We start from the raw sequence: 11,026 nt of genomic DNA, 5'->3' as shown, positions 1-11,026 counted from the left end.
GTTGTTCAGGGCTTGTAGCGTTGGCATTGTTTCACCCTCTGCCTACTTGACAGAGCTACGACACAAAAAGGCCAGTGTGCATCGTAAAGGCACACGTTAGCTATGACTTTTAGTTCCTAGTCGTATTTGCTTTATTGGCATGGTAAAACAGCTTTACATAACCGAGACATTAATTAACACTTTTACTGTACCATCAGTAATGTAACATATCTCAAAGTAAACGCTGTCAGAGTGACTCGAGAGCACAATGTCAAGGTTTATTTATCAATATTTACAGGTTGAATGAACGTCATAGATAATATAAATGTGTACGAGCCATACAGCAATTGTGTTGACAATACGCACCTCAGTGTTAGTTTAAAATTGTTTGAGGGAATGGCGTTGTTTCCATCACTTTTATCATAGGCCCTTGAAGTTGTAGTCCTAACCAAGTATACATTTTTGGAGTAGCCAAATTGATTTAAAAACTTAAAGGGGATTCAAATTGTGTTTTGCTGGAAACTTGTTTCCTAGTTTGGACAGTTTTTTATTCTCAGCTAGTTCTCAGTTTTTATGTCAAATAGAAATATTAGTGCACATTGAGCTCCAGTTTAAAGGATAGGTTTGCCAAATTTTCAACCAGCTTTGCTTGCATTGTTACGATGGCGGTAAATTAACAATATGTATGTGTTACCCGCTTCGTATTTTCCTGTTTATTTGTCAGCAAAAGTTTTCTATGGAAGCTTGTTTCCGCCACTGAATAAAAATAAAATAAAATAAATAATTGCAACTTTTTATCTCACAATTGAGAGATATGAAGTCAGAATTGTGAGAAGTAAAGTCGCAATTGCAAGATATGAAGTCAGAATTGTGAGAAGTAAAGTCGCAATTGCGAGATATGAAGTCAGAATTGTGAGAAGTAAAGTCGCAATTGCAAGATATGAAGTCAGAATTGCGAGATAAAGTCAGAATTGCGACTTTTTATCTCACAATTCTGACTTTTTTTCTCACAATTGCGAGTTTACATCTCGCAATTATGACTTTATAACACATAATTGCGAGTTTTTATGTCGAAATTCTGACATCTTTTCTCAGAATTGTGAAATATAAACTCGCAATTGCAAGTTATCAGGCCAATTCTAAGGGGAAAAAAGGCTAATTTTTTTCACCCTCAGAATAGTTTATATCTCACAATTCTGACTCACAATATCATGCATTTCTGACTTTTTAACACACAATTGCGACTTTATATCTTGCAATTATGACTTTATATCACGCAATTCTGACTTAATGTCTCAATTCTGACTTTATATCTCACAATTCTGACTTTATCTCTCAATTCTGACTTTATATCTCAATTCTGACTTTATATCACGCAATTATGACTTTATATCACGCAATTATGACTTTATATCACGCAATTCTGACTTAATGTCTCAATTCTGACTTTATATCTCACAATTCTGACTTTATCTCTCAATTCTGACTTTATATCTCGCAATTCTGACTTTATATCTTGCAATTCTGACTTTATAAAACGCAATTCTGAGAAATAAAATTGCAAGATGTAAACTCGCAATTGTGAGAAAAAAGTCAGAATTGTGAGATAAAAAGTTGCAAAACCTTTTTTTATTTTTCATTCTGTGGCGGAAACAAGCTTCCATAGTTTTTGGATGGCACCAACTGCATCATTTTGCATCACACGATTTTGACTGTTCTAGGTCTTTTAGTTAAAACTACAAATTAAACTACTGTCGGCTCAACAACGGGGTGGTGTCAAATTCAAAAGTGCATTATGGGTATTTTTGGCAAAATGGAACCCAACAGCCCATTTTTTTTTTCTCTTAATCTTTTTCACATTTCTACTGCATAACCACGACACACCCCCTACTGCTGAATGGCTTAAGTGTTATGGTGCTCTGTCCGGTCCACTTTAAACAGTGTTTCTCATAAATCGCTTATTATTATTACCCCTGAATCTTGTGAAACACCCCAGAATGAAACGTGTAATAGCAACACTATCTCACGACCAATTCGTACGAATTCGACGCATGATTAAAAAGTGGCTAATTCGTACTAATTCGTACGACCTCACTCGTACTAATTCGTACGATTTGTCTAAACCCACGTGATGGTTAGGTTTAGGGGCGGGGTAAGGGGTAGGTCATTCGTACGAATTCATACGAATTGGCCAATTCGTAAAATAAGTACGATTTAGCAAAATCGTATTAATTCGTACGAGTGAGGTCGTATGAATTGTTACGAATTAGCCACTTTTTAATCATTCGTCGAATTCGTACGACTTGGTCGTGAGATCGGGTTGGTAATAGGCAGAAGTTTCCGAATACTACATTCCAATATTAAAAGAAAATTGCCTGTCTTTGTACAGCCGGAGACACTGTCTGGCAGGGGTTCTGGTGGAGAGGAATGGTAATTTGTGGTGGCTTTGAGATTGGAGAGAGACTGGATTTCAGCGAGTGGAAATGGCTCTTCTGGGGGCCCTGAGCTGCCGTGAGATCCCAGTGCCTGTGAGAAAGAGTGACACATTTGAGTCATTCAGTTTCTCTCACTGTTTGCTTAGTGAAAGGCGAAAGAGATGAGAAGAGAAGTGGGCTGTGTGTGTGTGTGTGTACTTGAGAGCAGATGGCAGCTGGTTAGCTGGGCTTGGACAAGGTAATTACCATGCACTGTGTTACTTAACTCCTTACTGGTGCAATCTGTTGGGTTTTATCCCTGTTCCATACTTTCTTTCTCTGATAGACTTCGAAACCGGTTTGCTCTTAAAATAATTTTGTCTAAATGAACCAACACACTTGGGACATAGCTAAAGTTTCACAGCAATTGGTGTTGTGGAATATTGGGTGTGCCTCTTGTTTTTACTTCTCTTAACCTCACACTCTGTTTCTTCTTTTCACACTTTCGTATCTTTACTCACACAAGGAAACAAAGAAATGCATACTCTGAAGTTAAATTGAAACTTGGCAAGTGAGCACATCTTTTCTGCTTTACCACATAATCTAATCACACCTTCTCTTATCTCAGTTAAGGTGTAAATCTGTGAAGCGTTAGTGTAAATATTATTGCGCATACTTTGGTAAGAGATTTGAGCTGGGTTTTAAACACATCAAACATTATTTGTGCCATGTGTGAAATGAATCATGCAGATTATGACTATTACTTTTCAATTTTAAGATTTTCAATGGGCTAAAAGTCCTATAGACCTGCACATCTAGTGAACAGATTCTCATGGAGATTTGGGCTTTTATCACTGGGGCCAATTGTAACATGCAAGAAACCGCAGGACAACTTGATAAAAACAACTCTGAACACATTAGGAACCACATAGCGACGTCTGGCAACCACCCATAACACACTTGCATAATGAGGGCAACTTTTGCATGGGATCGCCATGCACATTTTCATTAGGAGTTTCTTAGTAAATTTGTTTAGGTTGGTTTGTTTGCAAGAAACATTCAGCACTTACAGCATAAGTTTATCCCTCCCTATACTTCTTTGGTATAGAAGGTTTCCTTAGAAGTTGCGCTAGTGTTAGTCACTGGTCTTGTTCTTGTTGTGATAGCAAAAGACTTGTATTCCAATACAGATGCATGAATAACCCTTTCCATTTGTTTGTGTGAGCTGTGGGACATGAATGTCTGAGTTTACTTGTTTGTATCATGGCGATTCAAGTTTGTCTGACCTTTGCTTTGCTTTTGAAACAGATTTCCTACCATGGCAGTGAGGAAGGGGGGGAGAGTGAAGACTCAGAAGGCGAAAACCAAGAGTTGGCACAGATCGACAGAGGTGTGTATTTTTAGAGAATTTCTCGACATGCATATGCCTATATAACACAAATGTCTGTAGAGAAGCTTCCTGGACTCAAGTAAATAAGTTTGAGGTGCTCTTTGGATTGGAAAAAAACATATAAAAATCAACAGGAACATCCAAGACACTCTCTTTAGAAAAATTAATAAGCCTTTATTTCTAGGGCTTGGTCATAATCAACACATAATTGCGAGTTTATATGTCGAAATTCTGACATCTTTTCTCAGAATTGTGAAATATAAACTCGCAATTGCAAGTTATCAGGCCAATTCTAAGGGGAAAAAGGCTAACTTTTTTCCCCCTCAGAATAGTTTATATCTCGCATTTCTGACTTTTTAACACACAATTGCGACTTTATATCTCGCAATTCTGACTTTATAACACGCAATTCTGACTTTATATCACGCAATTCTGACTTTATATCACGCAGTTCTGACTTAATATCTCAATTCTGACTTAATATCTCGCAATTCTGACTTTATATCACGTAATTCACATATAAAAGTCAATATAAAAAAACATATAAAAATCAACAGGAACATCCAAGGCACTCTCTTTAGAAAAATTAAAAAGCCTTTATTTCTATGGCTTGGTCATAATCAACACTATAAAAACACTCCGATGCGTTTCAGCATACAAGCCTTCATCCGGGAGTCACTACATTTTAAAAAAAAACTAGGCCTTTTGCTACCTTTTGCAAAGCAAGTGCATTCTGGGAGTTGTTGTCTTTCATCCACATAAGCCAAAAATACTTTTTCTGGCTTTTCTCAGTCTAGAAAACTCCAAAAATAATTTCACATTTCTTCTTAAATAGACGTTCATCTTTCCAGACAACATGACATCATGACTTTTGCGTAAATATACACGCAACTTTCGAGTCAAGTGGCGTGTTATCTCTACGCATTTTGAGCTATCCGTGTGTATCCGCGTGTATGTCTACGCCATTAACGTCCGAGTGTACACGCCGTCAAATGTCCGCGCGAAACGAAGCAAAATGAACATCTACATCTGGGGAGCGATCTTTTTTTTTTTCCTAGGATGTTAAGGGAACAGTCATAAATGCCATTAACCCCAGTGACGGTTAGGTTTAGGGTTGAGGTAACTCATATATTTATATATACAGTAATAACGTTAAGTCAACGGCGTTCATAAACACGCTGAAAAGCGATTATGCGTCTTGATAGCACGCCAAAAATGGAAATACGAATTGGCGTGTCATACACACGCTACTTCATGAGATCAGTCTGTTCCAGAGGTGAAGTGTTAGCTGTGTTACTGCCTCTAGAGTTTATTTCTTTTAGAAACCTGCAGTGATATGTACGTATTGGTACGTGTTTTGCAAAAACTTTGCCATAGGAAAGTTTCTCCACTGAGCCTGTGTTGGATTGTCCCTGTATGAAGAAAAGGGCTCTGCTGATTGATTACCTTCTGCTATATTTCGGCCCTTTCCAGAGCGCCGTCGGAATTGTGCCTTGACTCCCCTAGCCACCAGTCAACAGCACAACCAGGGCATTCTCTCTCCGGCCCACTTACGCCGTCTCCGTTTACTCCTTGACCCGACCCTGGACCGCCACAGTTCAGAAGAGGAGCTGGAGCGCATCGCAGGAGCCCCGGGAGCCGAGGGGGGCCGGAAGTGGCACAGACATGGAGACATGAGCAGCGCCTCCAGTGACGAGGAGGTGAAGGACCTGTGTGGTCCGAACGAACCGTCGACCGGGACCCGCTTGAGCGCCACCTCTCCCAGTCCTGTCCTCTTCAGCTCCTCTCCTCCTCGAGCGCTCAAGCCTTCACACACGCCGGCCCGCCTCCCTGTCCGGCCCATCATTCTCAGCCACTTTGAACAACCTTCCATGCCTTACTGGCGCCACCGGCCCAATTACACAGGAGAACCTGGTCGCCCCAGTCTAGACCTGGAGAAAATGCAGCAGGTAAGAGACACTCCTTCTAAGAATGAACTTGGGTGGTTTTGCAAGGGACGACATCAGCATCTATGGTTCGACCTATCCAACAACTGTAGTCTTAACCCTATGCTTAACATTCCCTTCAAATCAGAGGAAAAAATGATGAGTAGATAAGAATGTAGAAGAAACCCCTAACCCTACCATTTAATTGATTGATATAGGGCTGTGGTTGTATATACATCCAGGAAAGCATTAAAATCAAAATCACGGTCAACAAGAACAGAATTTTTTGGTCCCCTTTTTGGTCTTTCTTCTTTGAATTTTTGGTTTTCATCATTGTCTTCTGCTTTTTTTAAAAGCCATTGTGTCCATGATCGGATGCACCATTGTATCACTGTATCAATGCAGTCTTTATATTACTCACAGCCATTTAAACAGTGGCCTGAAACTTAAATAACACTTAAAAACGTGTGAATATCATTGCACTAGAAACAAGTGGAATTTACTTGGAAGAAAAAATGTGAGAGCTCACACTTATCAAGTAAAACAATCCCAAAAGGTTAGGTTTTAAAGGACAAAATGGGTATTGTTCAATTAGGACAAAAGTATTTGGAAACTTTCTGGTTCTCAAAAAGTACGGGAAACTGTGGTTACTATGCTAGCCTAGGACACCTGTGCAAACTTGAGGGGAACTGAACAGACTTTCTATAGCCAGCAAAAAAACCTTAGTCTCTGAAAAGTGAAGTTACTATATTTCCCCCCAAAGAACCTCTTAGAATACTTTCTGGTGTAAAATCTCTTCGTTCCAGACCAACGGTCCTTGTCAACTTAATGGCTGAATTTGAAAACAATGCAAGACAAATGCACGAAACTACACTTACTCAGACAAGTCCATGTGCTCCAGGGCTTTGTGCCCGCCACCTCCAGAGAGAAAGAGAGGATGACAGATGTCAGCCCCCCTCCCTCACTCTGAACAAAAGCCTGAATCTGTGAGTGAATGAAACGGCAAAGTGGGAAAAAACCTAGTCGTTTTAACCTAGTAGTTTTGTCTTCAGGTGTTCAAATATACAGGCCAGATTGTGCCAGGTTAAAACAAAGGACATGTGGAGAAGTAAAGAGCAAAAAGACGAGTACAGAGAGAGAAGAGGGCTGTGAGGACCATATGAGTGTTGGAGTCCACTGTGTGTGTGTGTGTGTGCTCGGTCAAGTGGAATGGGAGGTGGTGATGGAAAAACAAAATGTGGGAGACTACTCAAGTTAACTGCTAAAAGCTCATTTTGAAGTGCCCCATATGCTATTTTAAAGGTTCCCATTTCATTTTCGGTCTCCTAAAATAGTTCTACACACATCCAAGATAAAACCCCCCCTTTCATTTTCTCATAATTTACATTGCACACTACCTCATTTCTCAAAGAGTCCGAAAACTGTTAAGCCCCTTTCACACAGCGCGTTGATCCCGGGAAATTGGCGGGAAATTGCCTTCTGTGTGAACGCAAACACGACCCGGGATTGATACTGGCATCGATGCCGGGTTGTGAACAAAAGCCACGACCAATGCCGTAAGGGGTGTGTCATAGTGATGACGCTCGTGCCATCGCGCGACTCTGTTGCTCTTTGAAGAAAGTTTGTGTTCCTCATCAACAAATAAAGGACGAACAAATGTCTGCAAACTGGAACGAAGCAGAGACCAGGAGCTCCTCTCTATCCGCGCTGAAGCTGAGATCGTTCACCAGCTTTTTGGAACGGTATGCGTGTGTACGTGTTTTCAACGACTACGTTACACGTCTCATCCTGACGTCATGTGTCTTTCCGGGATCTTTACGGGTTGTGTGTGAACGCACTCACAGATCCCGGCAAATCACTGGCAGTGTGAATGAACCGAAATCAAACAATCCCGGGACAAATGCCGGCTCACATTATCCGTGTATTTTCCGGAATCTCTGTGTGAAAGATGACAGCCCAAACTCCGCCCACAACATTTTTTGGTCGGGAAGTTCGGTCTGGACTCGATCCATTGAGGAGTAATTATGATCAGGCACATAACGTTTGGGCCAATCAAATTGCCAGGGCGGGTTTTATATGATGATGGAGAGGTGATCTTCAGGGACGTAATCATCACGTTATCAACGAGCGCTTAACTGGTTTCCCTCAGAGATGACTGGAGCTGGAGAATTGAGATGTATAGATTCTGCTGTCGCGTCTGTTGTGAAATAAATCGACAGCGCATTAATTTTAATAGACGAACAGAAAACTGCAATTCAGGCATTTGTCGATCAGAAAGATATTTTTGCCGTCCTTCCTACATGATTCGGGAAAAGTGTAACTTATCAGCTGGCTCCGACGGTCGCTAAGAAGATGGGACGTAATGAAAAGCCTGTGGTCGTTGTGGTTTCTCCTTTGGTCGCACTCATGGAGGACCAAGTAAAAGAAGCAACACTCGTTATTTAACTACCAAAATAAGTTTTGTAGTTGACAACTGTATGCAAAGTAGTTCACTTACTGCGTTGCTCTGGGGTGCGTTTCCCGAAAGCATCGTTAGCCAACTATGGTCGAAAGTTCCGTCGTTACCAATAGAGTTCAATGGAAATTGCGACCAACTTGCGACCATAGTTGGCTAACGATGCTTTCGGGAAACGCATCCCTGATTGGTTGTAGATTTACCGACTATCCAATTGAGTGCAGAGTTTTTTTTTTTACTGGTTCGGTTTAGACACGCCTCATAATAAAAGCCCTACGGAGCAGTTTCAGACTCATATTCCGACAAGATTGCTAAAAGCTCATTTTGAAGTGCCCCATATGCTATTTTAAAGGTTCCCATTTCATTTTCAGTCTCTTAAAATAGTTCTACACACATCCAAGATAAAACCCCCCCTTTCATTTTCTCATAATATACATTGCACACTACCTCATTTCTCAAAGAGTCCGAAAACTGTTAAGACCCTTTCACACAGCACGTTGATCCCGGGAAATTGGCGGGAAATTGCCAGAACGCCTTCTGTGTGAACGCAAACACGACCCGGGATTGATACTGGCATCGATGTCGGGTTGTGAACAAAAGCCACGACCAATGCCGTAAGGGGTGTGTCCTAGTGATGACGCTCGTGCCATCGCGCGACTCTGTTGCTCTTTGAAGAAAGTTTTACTGGTTCGGTTTAGACACGCCTCATAATAAAAGCCCTACGGAGCAGTTTCAGACTCATATTCCGACAAGATTATGAGTATGACGAAGTCAGGCTATGTGAAAGGGGCTTTAGTTGAAGATTCAGTCTCTCTGAACTAGGGGTGTAACGGTACATGTATTCGTATTGAACCATTTCGGTTCGAGGCTTCCGGTTCGGTACGCATACAAACCGAACGATTGCTTGGACCATTTTTCCTGCCGGCAAAATTCGCGCTGACGTGGCCAACACAACGTTGTGCAACATCAAATGGCAAATGTAATGAAAGCAGAATGAAACTGCGCTACTCATTATGTGCTTCACGGATTATCTGCTTCACGAATCGTTTATCAGTTCGGACCAGCAACATCTGTGCAGCGCGAGCCGATCACGATCAAGCAACACTGTTACCACACCGCGCTAAGAGATCCGGTAAAGAACACATTTGAATTCGCCACTGAGGTAATAACATCGCTGCGAGATCTAGTGAGATGCATTCGCATTTCTCCGTTATTAACCGTAGATCTCTATTAGATCAAACAGCGCTGTCATGGAAACCAGGAGAAACATTGTGCCGTGAATAAACTTGTCTTTACGTCCACAGACCAGCAACATTCACCATGGATTTAATATAGTAACACTAACTGGAACCAGTTTGGCTGGAAATGCTTTCAAGTACTTCACACATCTTTTTCCAGCACTTCAAAATTCAAATATTATATAAATAAATATATATTTAAATGTTATTTTTAATGTGATGACCAAAACATTATTTGTTCATCCTTCAAAGATGACCCCCATTTATAAACCTGAAAGTTTCAAGATCTAGGAAAACTCACATTTATTTAAAAATATTTTTTCTTTAAACAAATAGGACATTTCTCTGGCATTTCTTTCTTTTTGCTGTATCGAAAACGTACCGAACCGTGACTTTAAAACCGAGGTTCGTACCGAACCGTGATTTTTGTGTACCGTTACACCCCTACTCTGAACCCTTCTTTTCTGTGAGCCTGCTCTGCTCTGATTGGTCAAAAGGCCCAGTCTGTTTTACATTTACATTTATTCCTTTAGCTGACGCTTGCGACTTAGGCCGTGTGTCCACCAAAGCGTTTTTTCCACGCGCCTGGCGTATGTTTTCAATTGTTTACAATGGGAGCACCGCGTTTTTTAAACGCCATGAGCGTTTTTTTCACGCTGAAGCACCGAGTGCCCAGCGTTTTTACTGGTCGCTAGGAGTTGAAAAATGTTCAACTTTGGATAAAACGCAACACTCATCACGTTTTACCCAGCTGTCCAATCACAGTGGAGGAGGGGCGGGACTAATACCACACCGACCAACATTCAACTGCTGCGGATATTCTGTATCATAGCAACGAAACGTCTCAACGGAAAAAACTCTGCGCTGCCAAAACGCTCTCAAGCGCCCAAAGCACGGCGTCTTCAGCAGAGCGTCTAGCGTTTTCAGATGGCTAAAAACGCTTTGGTGGACACACGGCCTTACAATTGCTATATACAGTATGTCAGAGGTCGCACGCCTCTGGAGCAACTAGGGGTTAAGTGTCTTGCTCAGGGACACATTGGTGTCTCACAGTGGGTTCGAACCCGGGTCTCTCACACCAAAGGCATGTGTCTTATCCACTGCGCCACGTTTTGATTGGTCTACCTGCTCAATTTTGGCTCCAGAGGCTTCCTCAGAGCTTGATACACAGCGAAACGAACAGTAACAGTTGTGCGAGTCCTCATGTTGTTGAAGCACAAGATTCGTAGCGCTGAAAACAGCATTTCTCAACATGTTGACAACACAAACCAAACTCTTCCAGTCTCAGCTACAACTACAGTGTTTGGGGTGGGCCAAAGCAGACATTTGCAGGCAGCCAATGAAGACCACAGGCTGGCTTTATGCAAATTTCTCACATTGTTACTTAGGTTTGTAACAGGAAGTGAGACTGGAATTGCTGGCGACTCGTTACGGCATTTCAGAATTGGTTATTTCTTATAGGAGACCATACGGTTATTTGACGTGTGCTTTGATTATTAAAACTTTGCTAGACATTTTACATTCACCAACAGCTATATTACACACTGCATGCAAGATAATATCCGAAAAAGCACTTTAAATCAAACGTACACAAATGAATAAGTCGTCATTATTGCTCTATATCC

The 11,026-nt window shown here is 41.3% G+C and overlaps 1 protein-coding gene across 1 annotated transcript in view; it reads left to right on the top strand.

The window, feature by feature from the left end:
- The window catches only part of LOC120464096 (uncharacterized), a 42,336-nt gene that overhangs the window by 18,058 nt on the left and 13,252 nt on the right, over positions 1-11,026 (top strand). The window contains exons 2-3 of the mRNA XM_039653428.2: positions 3,702-3,783; positions 5,257-5,732. Coding sequence (XP_039509362.1) covers positions 3,702-3,783; positions 5,257-5,732 — 558 coding nt within the window. The remainder of the gene's footprint in view (positions 1-3,701; positions 3,784-5,256; positions 5,733-11,026) is intronic.

Source organism: Pimephales promelas, chromosome 15 (assembly GCF_988280905.1).
Source record: "Pimephales promelas chromosome 15, fPimPro1.hap1.1, whole genome shotgun sequence".
Taxonomy (NCBI): Eukaryota; Metazoa; Chordata; class Actinopteri; order Cypriniformes; family Leuciscidae; genus Pimephales; species Pimephales promelas.
Note: the sequence above shows the minus strand (reverse complement) of the source record. Positions and strands in the feature narration are given on the sequence as shown.